This window comes from Galeopterus variegatus, unplaced genomic scaffold (genome assembly GCF_000696425.1).
Source record: "Galeopterus variegatus unplaced genomic scaffold, G_variegatus-3.0.2 Scaffold2967, whole genome shotgun sequence".
Taxonomy (NCBI): Eukaryota; Metazoa; Chordata; class Mammalia; order Dermoptera; family Cynocephalidae; genus Galeopterus; species Galeopterus variegatus.
The window spans coordinates 76,617-96,224 of record NW_007729078.1 but is presented as its reverse complement, the minus strand read 5'-3'; the positions used below and the strand labels follow the sequence as shown (position 1 = coordinate 96,224).

The 19,608-nt window shown below is 54.5% G+C and overlaps 1 protein-coding gene across 2 annotated transcripts in view; it reads left to right on the top strand.

Annotated features, from left to right (window-relative positions):
• Window positions 1-317: 317 nt before the first annotated feature.
• Window positions 318-19,608, top strand: part of LOC103599452 (CUGBP Elav-like family member 4) — a 29,148-nt gene continuing 9,857 nt past the window's right edge. Inside the window, exons 1-6 of one of the 2 annotated variants that reach the window (XM_008583567.1) lie at window positions 318-459; window positions 1,616-1,763; window positions 3,650-3,799; window positions 7,787-7,852; window positions 9,395-9,478; window positions 15,162-15,245. In XM_008583567.1, the coding sequence (XP_008581789.1) occupies window positions 370-459; window positions 1,616-1,763; window positions 3,650-3,799; window positions 7,787-7,852; window positions 9,395-9,478; window positions 15,162-15,245 (622 nt within the window). In that variant the 5' untranslated portion in view covers window positions 318-369. Of the gene's footprint in view, window positions 460-1,615; window positions 1,764-3,649; window positions 3,800-7,786; window positions 7,853-9,394; window positions 9,479-15,161; window positions 15,314-19,608 lie in introns of those variants that run through there. The other variant, XM_008583568.1, reaches the window with a different exon arrangement.

Below are 19,608 nucleotides of genomic sequence, written 5' to 3'. Positions count from 1 at the left end.
GCCGGCCGGCGGCGCGGTCCACACCTTGCCAAACGCCAGCCGCGCTCACGGTCCCCCCGAGACAGGAAAGCGTTACTCTCATTCCCGTTTCTCAGACAAGGACACCGAGGCCCAGAGATGTTAAGGAACTGGGCCTCCCAGATAGAAAAGTGGGGTGAAGACCTCACAGCCCTGGGCGAGCGCTGGTGCTTTCCCCCGTCCCACAGCACCCCCAGTAGGAGAGGGCGGGATGGACCCAGGCCCGGGGACACGGAGAGCTGGGGTCGGAGGCGCTGGGGCAGGTGGGTCTCACGCGCCGCCCCGCCCCGGCCGCAGGGAGCCTCGTCCAGTCTGGTGGTCAAGTTCGCCGACACTGACAAGGAGCGCACGATGCGGCGAATGCAGCAGATGGCTGGCCAGATGGGCATGTTCAACCCCATGGCCATCCCATTCGGGGCCTACGGCGCTTACGCTCAAGCAGTAAGTGGGGGCGCAGCTGGGCGTGGTTCTGGAGCTTAGTTCCCTGGGAGGCCCGGAGAGCAGGGACACCTAACCTAAAGTGCTGTCCCAGCCTCAGCAGTGAGGAGGGGCCGGGGATGAACCCAGAGAATGTAACCTCAGAAGGAGTTAAGAGAAGGCTGGTCCGGGTGGGGTGGCTGCCAGGACGAGGTGCGTTGCCATTTTGATTCTTGAGGGGAGGAGGAGAGAAAACCCCTGGGCAGGGCAAGGTGGGTTACCCTGAGCGCCCCGCCCCCTCAGCCAAATCAACGTGGAGCTCTAGGAAGCACAGATGGGGGAAGAGGAGGTTCAGATTTTGTTTGTGACTGCCCCACCCCTGCCCCCAGCCCACTCATGGAAGGGCGTCCTCAAGCCTTCTGGTCATTCCTGATAGGGGCCCTGTGAGGTGCCCCAAAGCCCTCCAACCCTCACTTCCCTGCAGTCTCCCCAGGCCCTGCCTCTGGCCACCACCACCTTCTTTCTTTCACACTGGGGTCCACCCTGCTAGCATCTCCCTGAGCCACCTCCAGATTTGTAACCACAACCCCCACATGGGTGGCACTGAGGTAGGCCAGGTTCTAACTCTAAAACTGCAAGCCCACCTCACTTCCTCAGCAGCTTCCAGCCTCGGCAGCTTTCCATGCCCTCCCCATCCTCACTCACCTTTGGGACAACATTGGTGTGCCTGGGGTTCTGGTCATGATTCTCCAGTCACTTCTGCCCAGAAGTCTCCATATTAAGACCATTTGGGACAGAAATCTGTTAATTCTGCAGAAGTTCATCCAGCATGTCTCTAGCACTTTGGGTGTCATCTTCCCATGAACGACAGATCCTACACAGGGCTGACCAGTACTCATGGAGCCAGTCCCTCCTGCATCCTCTACAACAACTTTAGAGCCCCAAAGACCTTACCATTACTTTTGAGTACAGTCATCTCTCAGGGAGGTGGCCTCTGGTAGCTACTGAGGACAAGGGCAGGAACGGGGGAGGCATCAGGTTCTCTGAGGGAAGAGGGGGAGGAGACTGTCTGGGCCCTGGGGCTCAGGGCCTGGGAGGTTGGACTACAGGAGCTGAGCCCCTGGTGGGGAGGGTGGCCCCCTGGAAGCACGTGATATTTTTTCCACTCCCTCTGCCCCAGCTGATGCAGCAGCAAGCGGCCCTCATGGCATCAGTCGCACAGGGTGGCTACCTGAACCCCATGGCTGCCTTCGCTGCCGCCCAGATGCAGCAGATGGCAGCCCTCAACATGAATGGCCTTGCGGCCGCACCTATGACCCCAACCTCAGGTGAGCCAGCAGGTGCCAACACAGGGCCTGGCCCAGTGGGAGAGCAGTTGGGCCCAGGCTGGGGCCTAATTTCAGCTACCAATGGACCATCCTGTGGCAATAGCACATGGTATCTGGGCCCAAGCAGGCCTTGTCCTCTGGCAGTTTGTCTCAAAAATGTTCTAGTACCTGGGGACCCAAGGGAAGATGGGATGTGGGCCCTGTGCAGTTTATGATATGATTTCAGGATGGTAAGAATTTTCTCTCAAGTTGTTTAGCCATATCAGGAAACAACTCATCTTGATGTCTGTTAATAATAGATATCTGGAAGGAAACTGACATGAAAACATCTCCCTTTGAGGCCGGCCCGTGGCTCACTCGGTAGAGTGCGGTGCTGATAACACCAAGGCCACGGGTTCAGATCCTATATAGGGATGGCCGGTTCGCTCACTGGCTGAGCGTGGTGCTGACAACACCAAGCCAAGGGTTGAGATCCCCTTACCGGTCATCTTTAAAAAAAAAAAAAAAAAAAAAATCTCCCTTTGAGCTCTGAAGGGAGAAGAACTCTGCTCATCCTGTAGCCTTGTTTTGTCCCTGGCCCAAGCACTGAAGAAGCCTCCTTTTTCACTTTCATTTAACACAACTAGACTCACTAGCTTTTTCCAAGACAACTACACAACAAGCTACAGAGAACCACAAGTTATCAAAGGACAAGGGAGTTGAAAACAGCCCAGCTCACAAAGGATGTTTTTGATTGGATCTTGGCTACTATCTAGTCCAGTGATTCTCAATTGGTGCAGCTTTGCCCCTAGGACATCTGGCAATGTTAGGAGATATTTTTGATTGTCTCACTAGAGGTGGGGTAGGGGAGGAATGCTGCCGTAACCTAGTGGGCAGAGGCCAGGGATTGTCACTAAACATCCTACAGTGCACAGAACAGCTCTCCACTTCAAGGAATATCTGGCCTCAAATGACAATAGTGTCAAAGGTGAGAAACCCTAGTCTAGTTCCAGGGGCTAGTCCAACACCCAGGTTCGCATTCACCAAGCTTCCTTGGTTTTCTGTACTCATAGCAGCAAACTTCTTGACATCCAGGAGCTGTTTCTTTCCCAGCTCAAAGCCACAAAAACTATCATCTCTTGAACTCTACCCCACAGCTCTGATCCCCAACTTCAGGGACACTCATGGGCCCAGGCAGTGGGCCAGCCTCTGGTCCTTGTTCTCAGAGGGACTCTGCTTCCTACATGAAGAGGAAGGCCCTTTCTAGCCTCTGGGCCCTCAGTACAATCACTGTGCCATACACATCTTGGGTTCCACCCATCTGGCATAGGGAAGGCACAGAGCATTGTCATCTGCCACAAACTTTATCATCACCACCATGACCACTACCACTGCTTCAGCTGGAGGAGGCCAAGGTGTCTACTTGTGTATGACATAGGACCAAGTTGGAATTCTGACTGAATCCTCAGTGCAAGGGAACGCCAGAATTAAGACGTCCTCTACCTGAGCAGCAAAACTTCTTCCTGAGGAGGCAGATCAGCCCCTCAAGGACCAAACAAGGACCAGCCTATTCTGACTCAGCTAAAGTGAGCAAGAGCCATTGAAAAAGACTGAAGGAAGACCAAGTGTGGTTAAAGTCAAGAGCATTGAGAATAGCTTGTATGCTGTAGGTCCAAGGGTGAGCTGTCAGTGGTCAGAGAAGTCTTCATAGACTAGGTAGGACTTGGAATCTGCCTTGGAAAATGGATACAATTGAGATGGGTGGAACCAAGACTAAGCTGTTATGTGAGATCCAAGTCAAATTCCAAGCCCTTGGAGCCAGCAGCATAGAGATTTATGAGTTGGCCCTCCTCACTTTTTTCTGCTTGCCTCCCTCCTCCTCCACCCCTGTACCTCCCTGAAACCAGGTGGCAGCACCCCTCCGGGCATCACTGCACCAGCCGTGCCTAGCATCCCATCCCCCATTGGGGTGAATGGCTTCACCGGCCTTCCCCCACAGGCCAATGGGCAACCTGCTGCTGAAGCTGTGTTCGCCAATGGCATCCACCCCTACCCAGGTAAGCACCTCTGGTAGCCCTTTCTTCCCCATGCAACACACTCCTCATCCATCTGTCCCTGACCTTGCTTTTATAACAAGGAACATGTGGCTCCTGCCCTCAGTGCATTCCTTGGTGGAACCCCAAATGTGATCAGGGAGGGCCATCTTTCTGTCCTCCAGGGAGCCCATGGTGGGAGAGAAGAGACCAAAATCCCAGCCTTGGGGAGATGTCAGTCTGATCAGAGAGGGAGAGCGCTTTCCAGGGACTCCCTCAGGTAAGACAAGAGACTGGATGCAGTTGTACAGCCAGGCAGAGAGGCTAGTACCTGCCAGTTAATTGAGTGTGAATTTGACCTATAAGAAGTAAGGGGATAAAAACTAAAAGAATAATCAGACTTAGTGTTAAGAAGGAAAAGACTCTTTGGGGAAGGAAGTGGAGGTGTACTGATTGGCAGTCTAGCTAGTACCTACCAGTCTGGTCCCTTGTTGCACACAAAATCCTGTCAGCACCCTGGACAGCGGGTCAGGACTTCGGACAGTTCCTGCGCTTATATTTTATGAATTCTGGAACACAGGAAGATCCAGGAGGCCTGTTCCTGATTAACTTTGTTCCTCTCAAACTTAGCAGTTCTCATGTCATGAGAGTGTCCAGTTGACCTGAAGCAGCTTTTCTCTCTGGTCTGGAGGATGGATTCACAACAGGGTGGGAAAGGTGGGCCCAAAGCCCTAGATGGAGTAGACTAGCAAGGGCAAGCGATAGAGACATGAAGAGTGCTGCCCCTTCCTGGAGGACAGAGGATGAGGTTAAAGGTCCCCATAAGTATTAGTAAGTGCCACTCTGTGCTGGATGAAAGGGGGCCTCAGAAGGAGGGCAGGACGTGGGCCCATCCCTTGGAGGTCAAAGTCCAGTCTGGAAGACAATATACATCTACAGAATGATGAGACAATAGGGCAGAATGAAGTTTGATCAAGAGTGAATGTTCTCAGAGTCAAGATGCAAAAGGATTAAATGAAGAAAGAGTTCTGTGGCTGATGGAGCCCAAAAGAGCCACCCTGACGAAGAGGCTCAGGTTGGACTTTAACAGATAGGGAGGAATTGGAGAGGTGAGGATGAACAAGGAGCACTCTCCTGTGGAGGGGGCCTGCCTGGCAGGAGCGGGGGGTGGTAAGGAAGTTGGCTCAACAGGGCAGAGGAGGCCAGCGCAAGGTAGATCAGCAGGAGGGGCACAGTCATGCTCCCCACTCTGGGTACCCATCAAAATCTACTGTGGCACTTTATAAAATCCCAGAAGCCCAGAGACTCTGATTTCACTGTGTCAAATGAGGCCCAGACATCTGTAGTATATAAAAGTTCCACCAGCAGCAGAGTGCAAGGTCACTGTGCTACAGGGAAAGAGAAGGAGAATTTCCTACTTTGAACTTGGAGTTGTCCTTGATCCTATTCCAATGCTTGCCATACAACACACCCCTCAGTCCACAGAGAAGAGGTCTAGAGAGAGAATAGTAGAGCCCAGAAGATCTGGAGTGTCATTTAAGGATAAAGACTTCAGACTAGGGCTGGCCAATTAGCCCAGTTGGTTAGAGCATGGTTTTATAACACCAAAGTCAAGGGTTCAGATCCCTCTACTGGCCAGACACCAAAAAAATAAGAAATAAAAAAAAAAAAGACTCCAGGCTGGTAGGAGTGGCAGGGGAGGGGCTTGGCAGCTGGAAGTGGAAGAGGCTCCACCAATTTCAGGCTCGTGGGCTGAGTGATGCCATCCCCCGCACACTGGGTAGCTTCATCCCCCACTCCTCCTTGTCCACAAGCCCATCTGGATCTCTGGATTCTAACAAACCTGTTCCTTCCCCACCCCAATCAGCGTCTGTGAGCTATTTTCCTCATGGAATTTGGAAGTGTTTCTTTCCCCAATTTGTAACAATCTGCCACATCTCATAAACAATTCCATGCCAGAGCAGGAGGGAGGGATGGAGGGAAGGAAAGAAGTAGTACATTAAAAAAATTAATTTACCATCTTTAAATGCGGAGTTTGGAGCCACTGTAATGAGCGAGATCCTTCAAAATGTTCACTCTTTGGCAGTTACTAATGAGGTCGTTAAGCAGAGATGTGGAGAGGGGTCTCGCAAATGCTTTTCTCCACTTCCTAGCCTCAGGTAGCTTCTCTGTTCTCCCTCGTGCTCATAGAGACTATGTTGGAAGCACACAGTGTGGCCATTATAGCCACATACACCCTGGAAGGGGTGGCTGCACAAACATTAAAGACGTTCATTCATTCCTTCAGTTGCACTATTGGCTGAGCATTTACTGTTTCTGACACTGTGCTGGAGGGGCTCCGTGTAGGTTGTATGGGTTGTTTTGCACGAGGGCACCAAACTATGTACCCAGAGGAAGGGGCACCCTTTTCTAATTTGCATAAAGGCACTGAATGGGTGAGCAGCTGGGAAGACCAAGAGGACAAGCCAGACCTGGCTCGTCCTCTAGAGAGGTTAGAGGCTGGCTGAGGGGACAGACAGAGGGAAAAGGAGGAAGGAGGAGTCCATCCTGCCAAGCACATCCCAAATGGGAACTCTTGGCTCCAGTCTCTACCATGGGGGCAACATAGGGATGAGGTGTTGGACTGGGACAGCCCTGGGCAGGGAGGAGCCTGCACTGTGACCCATCTTCAGCTTCCCCTCCTGAGCAGAGCCCCCATGGGCCCAGCTTCCCTGCCGCACCCCAGTTCCTGTGGGGTATCAACCCGCCACCCGCTGACTCTAGAGACCTCTGCCTCAGGCTTTTCCCTGGGCTCCCCTGAGGTCTGGGTGCTGTTTTTCTGATGGAATTTTACTGAGAGACTCAGAAACAAGCTCAGAAAGGGGTCTGCAGACTCTCCCTGTCCAAATGCCCCAAAGCCTGGAACAGCCAGTTAGCTTGTCTGGCCTGGGTTGATGGGCAGCTATGCCACCCACCACCCGCTGTTATCCAGTTTGCCCATACTGGGGCTGGACCCTCCCTCTGGGTGAGCATCTGTCTCCATTCACCTTCCTGGGACTCCAAACCCAGCCCACTCCTGCTTCAGTCATCAGTGGCCTTGGTCACCAAAGACAGCACCTGCTGCTGGTCCATGCTTCGGCCTTTGCCCACAGCTCCTGCAGAGAAGCACAGGCAACAGAGGTGAACCATGCCCTTTCCCCAGTCTAGCTTCCCCAAGTATCCTGTTAAAATATCAGTTTGAGGGCCCTCTCCTCACACTGGGCAGTAGACATCCCAGAGTCACAGTCAAAAGGTGGGAAGCTGGCCCTTGACCTTCTGGTTCCTCGGTTTCTGTGGGCCACACCCCTCTCCCAGCTCATCAGGCAGACCTCATATGTGTGGCCAGTCCCTGCTGAGAGCATCTCAGCCATGGCCTAGGAGAGAAAGACCTCTGTGCCTTGTGAAAATGCCCTAGGAATGAGGGAGGGCTCCTCTGCATGAGCAGGAGCGGTGGCTTAGGAGGACAGAGTGGCAGGGGAAGGTTTCCAGGCCCTTTCTGTCACCCAGCCAGGATCTGCCAGGCTGTTCCTTCATCCACTGTCCCTGACTTCTGCTGAGGATCAGTGGGAATGAGCCCACCCTCCTGACAGCCTCCAGCCCCTCACTCGCTTCCCCACTGCTCTTCTCCAGGGCTGGGTCCCTCATGTGTCTTGCCACCAAACCCCGATGGCTGAGCCCCCCTCTGCCTCACCTCCACAGACTTTCACAGTCCCCTGCATGAACCCCCCCATCTCACCCCTACTCCAGGCTGGCTAAAGCCTGCATCACCCGGCTGCATGTGTAATCCTGTACCCTACTAAGGGCCCTGGACTGGGGAAGGATCCAGTAGAATCCAGGCACTCAGAGTTCCTGTCTCAGACACCCCGTTCCAGAGCAGAGCCTGCCGTGGCTATAAAGGGCTGTGCAGGCACAGCTTCATCCCCCTGGGTGTGGTGGGGGAGGGGCGGGTTTCGGTGGACACCACTGACCTCTGTCCCCTTGGCTCCCCTGCAGCGCAGAGCCCCACCGCCGCGGACCCCCTGCAGCAGGCCTACGCGGGAGTGCAGCAGTACGCAGGTCGTTAGTATCCGCGCGTCCCCACGGCTCCTTCCCTGGCTATATTCATCTCTCCACGCCTGTGACACCAGCGCCCCCTCCCCAGGCCAGACCTGGGCCTAGCACTGCGTGGGGTGGGGAGAAGGAGGGGCAGGAGCTGTGGTGGCAGGAGGGAGGGCTGAATTGGCAGAGATCCCCCTCTGGGCTGCTCCCTGTCTGCTGGTCCCCTAGCTCAGTGCCCCTGTGGTGGTGGGTGGGCAGAGCTTGAGACGAGATGGCAAGCCCAGCTGAAGCCTCACTCATCTGTGAGGCCCGGTTTCCCTTCCCCATGGTGCTGCCAAGGCCAGTGTGCCCAAGAGCACAAGCCACATAGCAACGCTGGGGGCAAGGCCGGGCTTGGGGTGCTGCCCACTGCCATTTGCAATCATTGGCCCAGGAAGCACAGATGTCTGGGTCTGAGACAAGGAGGGACTCTGGAAGGGATCCAGTTTCTACTCCCCTCCTCCAGCCACACAAGGCAGCAGGAGTGGGACTGTAGCAGAACAGGAGAGGTGAGAAGATACGGTCCTGGGATGAGCAGATGGCCTTGGGACACTGAGCCCACACCAAGCCATCAGCCACCTTCTCTCTTTCCCCCACGCCTGGGCTAGGTGATATACCATCAGCATCCCTGCCCCGGCAGATGGCCTTGGGACACTGAGCCCACACCAAGCCATCAGCCACCTTCTCTCTTTCCCCCATGCCTGGGCTAGGTGATATACCATCAGCATCCCTGCCCCGCCTGTGTCCTGTTGTCTAACCTGGTCAGGGTCCCTCTGTGCTGGCTTAGGAAAGCCAGCGCTGTCTCCCCCAGGGCAAGAGGGCTGCCTGGCAAGGCAGGACTCAGGCAAAGCTGGCCTCGCTCATTTGGAGCCCAGAGGAAGCCCTCTCACCCACTAGGCCCCCTGTGCTCTGACCTTAGGCCCTGCCACTATGGCACCAAGCCAGGCCGAGGAGGGAGCTGGCCAGTCCTTTGCCTCCTCTGACCCTTTCCAGTTGAATACAAAACACATCCCGTGTGTCCAGCTCAGTCCTCTGCCCCTTGAGACTACCCCCTGGCAGGCTCCCAAGAGGCCAAGTCTATACCTAGCGTGGCTCCCCACCTCCCATCACTGGTGCCACCTGCACGGGAGTGAGGGTATGTCAGCCAGAGTCAGCCATGGCTCAGAAATGCAGGAAGACCTTCTTGTAGATTCCAGGTGGTGTGGGGGGATCTTGTCTAGGGCATTTCGATGTTGTGGATTATCCACCATTGTGTATTGTTCACACGTATGAGTTGTCCATTTTTTCACATTAAACTCGCCTCCTCACAAACACACACATGCGCGTGCGTGTGCGCACGCATTTCTAATCTGCACTGCTGCTTCTCCTTCGCTGAGGGCTGGCTTTACCTTATGAGCTGAGCTGAAACGCACTCTTTGGCTGGTCTGCCTTTACTGCCCGACACTGAAGTCTTTCTTTCTCCTGCCTCTCACCCGTCTCTCTCCGTGTCCTGTCGCCATCTCTCCTCTCCTCTTGGGCCTCCAGCAGCTGCCTACCCTGCTGCCTATGGTCAGATAAGCCAGGCCTTTCCTCAGCCTCCTCCGATGATCCCCCAGCAACAGAGAGAAGGTGAGTCTGCAGCCGGGGCTCCTGGGCCCTCCCCTCCCCCTGTTCTCCCCCGAGAGGCTGCTCACCTGGGCCTTTGGTTAGTTGCTGCATTGGAAATGTGACTTCATTGATGTGCTGTGTCGAGGTGGGTGAGGGAAGATACAAGGCCATGAGATGTGGCACTCTCTGATCCAGGCACAGAGGTGTGCTGCTTGTGGGCAGCTCTGCACACCAGAGTGCCACCTGGCCCAGGGCAGGGGACTGGATGGAATGCCCTGAGGGCCAGCAGGCCACACACACGCACCTTTCCCATGCCCCTCTATCATTTGCACTGGTCTGACAGCTCACATACCAATATCTTGGTCTAGAAAAAACCAATTCCTCAAGCATGGCTGGGCGTGTGTTCCTTCCTTGTCAAGCCTGTGCACCAGTGCTTAGACAGAACCCAGAAGAGGTTAGGTATGTGTTTGCCAGTAGAGGCCTCATCCCTGCCACAGGGAGTTCCTAGTCTTGGGGAAGAGATAGAGGCCTGTCCTTGGGGTCTTCATCTGAGGTCCCACCACTGTGTTCCCAGGGAGCTGATGACCTAGCTGGGAGATGAGACTCCAAAATTGTGGGACATCGAGATGCTTTGGGCACTGAGGAGGAGATGATGAGAGCCTGGGGTGGTCAGGTAGGGGAGGCCCTGGAGGAGGAGGGTCCCAGGGCAGGATCTGGCTAGTAGGGAAGATGGGGAGATGTGGAAGTGCTCATGGCTGGGGAGTGGGGAGGGGAGACTCACTCATCATAGACAAGAGAAGTTGTGCCCTCTGGGCGACCAGGAGAGACAGGTGGAGCCACAGGGCAGGATGAGGTAAGGGGATGGGAGTGCCCCATGCAGGACTGGTGGAGGAAGGGGATCCTGGAAAGCCACAGCCAGAGGCCCTAGACGAGCAGGGCAGGGCAGGCAAAATCAGTGGCTAGGGTGGCAGGGTCCGCATAGCAAGCTCAGTGTTCTCTCATCCCAGTGCCTAGAGACCCATGGAAGTGGGAAGGTGGAAAACTGGATAAACAAGCCCTCTTTGGGGATTCCCTGAGCCTGGCCACAGACAGTACAGCTTGAGGGACAAGAAAACTAACAAGGCCCTGTCCTCTCCACCCCCAGAGAAGGGTCACCCTGGCAGCAAGGCCACCAAATCTGCCCCCAGCAACCCACAGGGTCAGAGAGTTCCAGTGGTATCCAGATACCCAATTCATAGCCCCTGCAGCAGACTGTCCTAGAACTGGGGTGATGTAGTTTAGTCCTGGAAAGGACCCTGGGGGGTCTGCTGGCCCAAACTCTTTTGGTCAGACAGGCCTGAACAGCCCCTAGAGCCTGACTGTTGAGAGTCTGGGCTTTGAACAAACCCTCTGGGTCTCATTCCTGTTCTGTCACCTCTTCCCCATGTGCCCTGGACAAATCAACCCACCCCTCAGCCTCAGGTCCTCATGGGTAACGTGAGGATAGTGCAGACCATTCCCTAGAGGGCTGTGAAGGTCACACTCGCCGAGTCTGCCCTCTGGACTCCATTTGGTGAGAATCTGTGCACACAGCCCTTCCTTCAGCAAATCGTCACCCCCTGCAAAGCTGCACATGAGGCAGATCACCTCTGCTAACACGTACTAGGCAGCTCCTGAGATCAGATCTCCCCAGCCAAGAAGAGCCAAGCTACAGGAACTCAGATGGGTGCACAGTACCCTGCCATCACATCCACTGCAGCTGGGTGACACCTGGTCTCACCATCGGTGAGGTGGGAGTTGGAGTGATTCACCAGCCCTGCCTTCACCTGAGAGTCCCTCACTGGACTGCAGCCCTGAGGCCTGTCCTGCCCTTTCCTCCCCCTGCCCCCCAGTCCAAGCCTTCAGCAGTCAGATTAGAGCCACAGGGGTAGGGTCCAGGAATCCCAGTGTTGCCTGGTCCAGGCCCAGAACAGAGAGCTGTGCCCACAGGCCCCACTACTTTTTCACCCCACTGGCTTCAGGCTATAGTCAGCTCCCTGCATCACTTTGGCCTGCGGGCTTAGGGGTCTCTAAACTCTGCTACACACACACATATGCATGCATGCATGCACAGGCAGCTGCAGGGCAGTGCCACCCTGACCAACACGCATGACGGCCCCTACCACTAGCCTTAAACAAACACAGACCCCCATCTGCCTTCCTCTCACTCCCCGCCTCACCCTCTGCAGCACCCCATGCATCTAGCTCTGAACCCCTTTGCAGACCTTCTCTCCATTTCTGAGCAGCTTCAGCCCCCCTCCACACACATGCCCTGCTCCCTAGACCAGGCCCTGTGGCCGGTCTCCATTCCAGCCTCTCCTCACTCGGGGACATCTCCATGGTTGTCCCGTTCATCCTGGCCATGGTGCACAGGTTGAGCACCCCCACCCAGGGGGGAGGGGATGGGAAGGGTAAGACATGAACCCAGATACCAACAGAACTGTGCTGTGCGTTAACATGAGTGGGACCACAGCACTGGGAGTGGGTTGCCAGGGATGGCTTCGGTGGGCCTGGAGGGATGAGGAGGTCCTCAGCACATGGTGGGGGGTGGGGGGTGGCCATCCAGGCAGGGGGATAGCAGGAGCAAAGGTTTGGATGCTGTGAAGTGTGAGGTGAGCCTGAGGCTGAAAGGTGGGTTGGAGCCAGACCAGAGCCATGTCCCACAGTGTCCATGAGGCAAGGATGAGACAGAAAGCTGTGTTCCTCCAGCCCTGTCAATAGTTGGCCTCTGCATCATGGGCACCTCCCCCATGGAATGCCACTGAAATACCAGGACACACTGGTTGCTGGGGAGGACCCTCCTGCAAGCTCCTTGTCTTTGAGCTGAGCCTGAAAACCTACAGATGCCTGAGTCCCTGGAGGGACCACATTACCCTCGGGGATGGCTGCCGCAGCAGCTCTGCCAGAGGCTGTGGTGTGGTCAGGGGAGTCACTTTCTGTCTCTGAAGCTCCATTTCACCATTCTCCGAGGCTAGGCTGGACCAGATTGATGTCTAAAGTTCTGCTGGTTCTGCCATCTGGATGTTCTGTAATCTGTGAATGAGGGAATGCAGAAAGGGCTTGGGGGTAGCTGGAGTTAGACAGTGTGTGGGCTCACTGTGAGGACAAGGGGCTGGAACCACTGCCCTGACATCCTGGTCAGGCTGGGGTTGGAGAGTGTCACTGGGGGCTCAGCCATACCATGCAGATGGGACTGAGTCTGTGAAGGAAGACCCCTTGTCTCCTTAAGGAGAACAGACATAGCATCCTCATGAAACAGCTTGCAGAGCTTGAACTTGGAGCGAGGGCCCCCAAGTCCAAGACAGGTGTCAGTATGGGATGGAGCAGTCAGGGAAAGCTGGAAGGGTGAGGATGGGAGCAGGAGGGAGAGGGGGCAGCCAGGAGGACAGCAGAAGGCGAGTGCCCCTGCCCCCGGGGAGTGGGGAGCAGCCAATCTGGTTGGAGAGCAAAACCTTCCAGACACAAAGGAGAAAGAATCAACCCACAGGGGCACCAGAAGGGGGGGGCAGAGGTACTTTGGGGGAGAAAGGGTGTGGGGAGCTGGGGAGTGTGAAGGGCACATTCAGAGGGCAGGAAACAGTGAGAACATGGCATGATTGGAGGGGCTGGGGTGAGGGGAGGGCCACCAGAGCTGGGGGGACCCAGCACCGGGCCCCCCTGGGAGTGGGTGAGGGAGCACACTTGCGCCTGGTTCTGAACGCGCCGTCCACAGGCAGAGCACCTGGGAGACAGCAGTCCACGCAGGGGAGCCCGGGAGGCCGGGCATAGAGGACTGAGGAGGTCAGCAGCTCCAAAGGTGGCTGTGGTGGTCTTCACCATAGGCTATGGGCCACAAGGGGGTGGAAATAGATGGAGAGAGGAAGGAGGGGAATGGAGGGGGAGAGAAGAGAAAGAAGGGAAGGGGCAGAGGGACTCCAGAGCAAGCTCTTTTCTACAGAACTGGGTTATCTGGCAGCCTAACTGATCCCAGGGAGCCAGGACACTGGGCCTGGCCATGAAAGCCATGGAGCAGCCCACGTGGGTGCCTTCAGCCTTCACTTTTCAGCTCCTGCTTAGGTTTCCACCAGACTCCGATGAGAACTCGGTTCTTAACATCTCTAACAAGGGCAGCTATTTCCTTCCCATCCCTACCACAGATGGACACCATCAATAAAAAGACCACAAGTCATTTTAAAAGATTGTTATACATGGCATACTCTATCTAAGATGGCAGGAAATAGACCCTGCGTCTTGGAAAGGTATCCACTGCAAAGAGTTAAAATTGAGCATTTTGATTATTTAAAGGAAACATGTAAATCTTTAGCTATCTGAAAATTTCAGAAAACCAAAAATCAACAGTGTCCAGCAAGTCTGGGGGGTTGAGGTTTATGATAGTAAGGTAGAGAGAGAAGAGCACACACTAGCGAGACAAGTGGCCTAGGTTCATGTCCTGGTTGCACCCCACCCCCAGCTGTGTGTCTTTTGGCGGGTGACCTAACCTCTCTGGGCCTCCAGTTTGCTCATCTGTGAAGTGGCAATGACAACAGTAGTTAAGTCGCAGGGTTGTTGTGAGGATGAAGTGAGTTAACATGAAGTGCTTCGGGCAGCCTGACATGAGCCGCTCATGCTGTAGAAGTGGCAGGCCTGTTGTCATGAAATGTAGAACCTTCATGTACTGAGGCTCGAGGCAGTCCGACGAATTGTGGAGCCTCGGTGTAAAGCCTCCCTGCACCTGGCTCCCTGAGTGTGAGGTACGGGGAAGGGCCATCAGGCCAACAGAGGCACATGAGAAGGAGTGAGGGCAGGCAGGGAGGAGGATGGGAAGAGCCTGCACCCCATGGCCACTTCAGGCCCTGGAGTCTGAGTGGGGCCTGAGGGAGGNAGTTTGCTCATCTGTGAAGTGGCAATGACAACTGTAGTTAAGTCGCAGGGTTGTTGTGAGGATGAAGTGAGTTAACATGAAGTGCTTCGGGCAGCCTGACATGAGCCGCTCATGCTGTAGAAGTGGCAGGCCTGTTGTCATGAAATGTAGAACCTTCATGTACTGAGGCTCGAGGCAGTCCGACGAATTGTGGAGCCTCGGTGTAAAGCCTCCCTGCACCTGGCTCCCTGAGTGTGAGGTACGGGGAAGGGCCATCAGGCCAACAGAGGCACATGAGAAGGAGTGAGGGCAGGCAGGGAGGAGGATGGGAAGAGCCTGCACCCCATGGCCACTTCAGGCCCTGGAGTCTGAGTGGGGCCTGAGGGAGGCAGAAGCAGTGGACATGGCTGCCCCAGGGCGATGTCCACCCTCCTCAGAGCAGGGCTGGCAGGAGGGAGGCCCTCCCAGATCTCCCCGCCCCTCCCTCTCCTCGGCATCTCATTCGAGGGACGCGGCTGATCAGGCTTTGGCATGTTCACCCCATTCTCTCATAGACTCTGTCCCTGGAGCCCCAGAGGTGCCAGGTCCCCTACTACTGATCCATTTTGCAGAAAAGGCAACTGAGGCACAGAGAGCTTCAGTGACTTACCCAATACCAGAGTGGAGACCAGAGCTCAGACCTCAGACTCTTCCGGGGCTGCCCTTGGATCCTGAATGAGACACTCCCCTCCTAACCTCGCCCCCACCCCTCCCTGCTGCGCTGCCTAACTCGCTCACCTCTCCTCTGTCTCTCTCTTCTCCCACCCTGCCATCCCTCCTCCCTGCCCACCCCCTCCCCTCACGCAGGGCCCGAGGGCTGTAACCTGTTCATCTACCATCTGCCCCAGGAGTTTGGGGACGCTGAGCTGATGCAGATGTTCCTCCCTTTCGGTAATGTCATCTCCTCGAAAGTGTTTGTGGATCGGGCGACTAACCAAAGTAAATGCTTTGGTGGGTAAAGATAACAAACCAATTAGCTTCACCTAGGACAGGGTGGTGCTTGCACCAACTTATGGTGTCCAGCTGCTTTAACCTGCTCCTTCACCTCCCCCCAGTGCCCCCTGGAGCCCAGCCCCAGCTCCATCTCTCCCCCTCTTCTCTCTTCTACTGTTCTTTCTGCTTCTTGGCTTTCCCCGTCCAACCCCACCTGGCTCCCCACCTCCCAAGTCCCAGTCCAAGACATTGGTTTCCTCTTGCAGCCAAAAGGCCCGCTTCCAACCGACTGAGAAAGGGAAGGGGCCACTTTGGGCAGGGGTGGGAAGGCAGCAGGCAGAGCCCAGCACCATCTGCTCTCCCAGCAGCCGCCGTGCTCTTCTGCCTTGGGCACAACTGCCGCCCGAGCCCTGGGGTAAAAGCTGCACAGGATCCCTGGGTGGGGCAGACAGCCCAGCCAAGACTCCTATCCAGCCTGCCCCTCAGCCTCCTCTCTCCACCTTTCTGTCCTGCCCCTCTCCTCTGTCTACCCTGCTCTTTGCTCCCCTCCTGCCATCCAATGAACCCTCCTACCCCCTGCCCCCCAAGACCACCAGAGCTGGGCATGGTTGAGGAGCCAGGAAGAGGAGACTGGTCCCTGCCCTCAGGAAGCCTCAGCTCTGAACATAGATGAAAATCACATCTCAGCCACAGTGAAATCTGCGAGGCACCAAACAAGGAAGTTATAAGAAAGCAGATGAATGTAAACAGACGTATAGGAAGGGAGGGAATTCCAGCAGGGAGACTAGAATGAACAGGCAGGGGGCTGGGATGAGGAGCGTCAAAGGACAGTGAACAACCAGGGAGGAGGCTTTGGAGAATGGAGGGCTCAGGGGAGACCAGTGGTGAGGGAGGAGCCATGCTGGGGAGGGCTTTGACCACTCCGATGAAGATGCTTCATTTGGTGTGGCGGGCAGTGGAAGATGGTGGGAGGTGCTTGAGCTGAGAGGAATACAGTAAAAAATACAGCTTTCAGGAAATTGGCCTCATGGCAGGGTGTTGGATGGGAGAGGGAAGACTTGGGAGGATCCGGGAGTATGGTTGTCAGCTAAAATATAGGATGCCGAGTCGCATTTGAATTTCAGATCTGCAATGGATACTTTCTTAGTACAGGTATATCCCAAACATTGGAATATACTTATATATAAAAAAGTATTCCTTGTTGATCTGAAATGCAAATTTAACTGGGCATTCTGTGTTTTTATTTGCTAAATCTGGACAACCCTCTCTAGGATGCTTCAGAGCATCCTGGAATCCCAGGGTGTCTTCAGAGGTTCCTCCTGGAATCCCACCATATCCCCCCTACCTCTTCCCTCCACGCCTCCTTGGTCCCTTACCCAGCCTCCTCTTCTGCCTTCACCCATCCTTCCTTCTAGGGCCAGAGCCACTCATGAGTCCCTGAGGACTAAGGAGTCCAGTCCCCAGAGAGCCATATATGGAACCAGAGCTAAGTCTGCCAGAAGTTCAGTATCTTCAGGTTGACCCCCACCTTGTGGGGCTGTGAGGAGAGAGAGGGAGCCTGTGTTGCCAGGGAAGCTGGTCACGGCCTGGGGGTGGTGGAGGGGAGATGGTACAAGCATGGAGAAGCATCCCATAGACCATCTCATGGGACATAAAGCACACATTAAGGAGATTCCTGTTTGGAGACTGACCTTCCAGAACCACGAAGGGGATTCAGAGTATGTTGCCCAAAGCAATTCTCTGTACAATTGTCCCCTCCCTTCTGGCAGCCGCCACAGGAAACCTGTGGTCCTTCAGTGGCACAGTGTTGCCTCGGCAGCTCATTTCTCTTCGGGTCTGAAAAACAAAGCAAAAGAAAGAGAGAGGTTTGCACCCTTCCACTGTCTGACTGCTATTTCTTCTTATGAATTACAATCATGTATGTAAAAACAGCAAGCTGGAAATTAGCTACATTTGCTGTCTACATAAATCTGAAATGTTATATAAATGAGAAGAAAACTGCTAATAGCCCAGGAAGCTGTGGAGCACCTGGGCCAGAACAGACTTAGTTTCCAGCCATATCCAGCCTCTTTAAGCCACTTACGTTCAAAACCAAGGGTTTTTCCTGCTTTTTATAGAAATCATCCTCTATATACCTCTACTCTAGCTCTCTCCTCTCTTCGAGAACAAACTTCTAACACTAAACATCTACTGGCCTTGAAAAAGGACAGGTTCCTCTGTGCTGGTGCAGCCCAGCTGTGCTTCGTTAAGCAATTTGGGTTCTCTCTCTCACTCTGGCAGCTGAGCCTTCTGCACCTCCCAGAGACCTTTGGTGTGAGACCTAACTCCAGTGCTCACTCATGAGCAAGTCATTTAACCCTCTGAGCCTCATTTGTGAAATGGGGACTTTAGCAGTCATCCCTCAGGGGTGCTGTGAGGGTCCCATGAGATGGTCTATGGGAGGGACTTGGCCAGAGCTGACCCTCAGGAAGCCTCCGGTATCTTTTGTTCTGAAAGGTGGTGCTCTTTTTGCCATAAAGGTAGTCCTGTGCTAGAGCAAATTCCTCAGAGGCTGCACTCACTCTTTATAAGCATAAGCATAAATTTATAAGCAGAATCTTCCAAAAGCCTTCTTGAGAATATGTCCAGCACAAACGGTCTCTATGTTGGAAGGAGGGCTGAGGAGATACCAGGAGGGCATCCTACCTGTGGAGCTTCCCACAGGGCCTGGGAGGCAGGAACTTTCCCAGGAGTTGGATGAGAATGGGGAAGAGAGCTCTGGGAGAAGGAAGATAGTCCCAAGAACCAGGAACATGGGAGATGGTGCCCAGGATCCTGTCCACAGGGAGCTCCAGTTGAGGAATAGTTTCCTTGAGTCTGGACCTCTTCCCAACTCTTCCAGAGACCTCTAAACTTGCCCAGGGAGGCAGAGCTGTTTATCTCCTCCAGAACCTCCTTTCTGTCCTCCGCATCTGTTGGCTATACCTCCTATTTCACCTCCGCCCTAGATGGCCCCTTTATCTTTCTCCCTTCTCTTTCCTGCTTTGCTCACATTTTGTTTCTTGCAAAGAGAGCCACCCATCTGAGGTAGAGCCAGTGGTACTGTGGGTGAGTGGAAGAATGAGGGGTGCAGCATGTCACCCACAGTCAGGCTGCCTTGTCCTGGCAGGGACAAGCTTAATCTGGAGCCAGGGGGTGGGGGAAAGCAGTATAAACAGACACGCAATTCACACATTTGGAAACTGCTCTAGTCTCCTAAGGACTTTAGTCATCAGACATACAGGCCGGTGGAGGGTGGACAGGCCAGGAGGGAATGCCTCCCCCATCTTTGATAGCACGTGCTGCATGACCAAACTTGAACAAAGTAGGAAGGAGGTGAGAGAAAGAGAAAAGAGGCCTATGGAGGCAGTGTCTGGGGCAGAGGTAGAAAGGGAGAAGGAGCCACTACGTGGGGAAAGCTGTGGAAGGGGGTGCTCTCTTTGAGTAGAGAAGTCGCAGGCAGGTCCAAGGTACTATGGACAATTAACTAATGAAATAGTTTCTGTTTCACATAGGGTCTGGCTTGTACATATAATTGCCATGTGGAGACAAGCACCCTAGTCGGTTCATGGGATGGCTTGGGTATCTTACCAAGCTGAATTTCATATATTTTGCGCAATGTTAGTCCATTTTACAGGAGAAAAAGCCTCTAAAATCAAATAAACTTAAGGAAATACTAGATTAAACAAAGCTATAAAGGTTTATTTACTGGAGAACTTAGGACAGCCGGGGAATGTTTTTACTCGTTAATGTGCCTCACTGGCCCTGAGGGGCTTGGCTATAAATTTACTTGACCACAGAGGCCCTATTCCTCAAGGAGCACCTATGAGGGCCAGTTTGGGAAACACTGATGTAAAGTGCTGTCTCTATAAGGAGATGCATTCAAAGTTCCCAAAAGGTGACCTCTGAACTCATTTTTGGAACATGACCCATCCCCAGCTGGGAACTGCTTGTTTGGTACTGGACTGGGAGCCCAGGATGGTTCTGTATCCCTCCGGGATGTCGAGGTATAGGCGTGTGAAAAGCACTTCTGCAGTCGCTGGCGCACTGAAGGCTCTCAACCAGTTTTTACTAATGGTGTTAGTTTTTACTCTTGCAGTTGTTACAGATCTCACGAGGGGTTCACGGGGACACATCAATTGGTACCAGCTTAGTCCAGGGAAAGAGCACCAGCTCCCAGGGCTTGGAACTCTACACGAGTCGATGAGCGGTGCCGACAGCCCCTGGGTGCGACGTGGTGGGGTAACGCGATCGGCCTGGTCTCAGCCCGGCCGGGGCGTCTCGGAAGCCGGGGGTGGGGGTG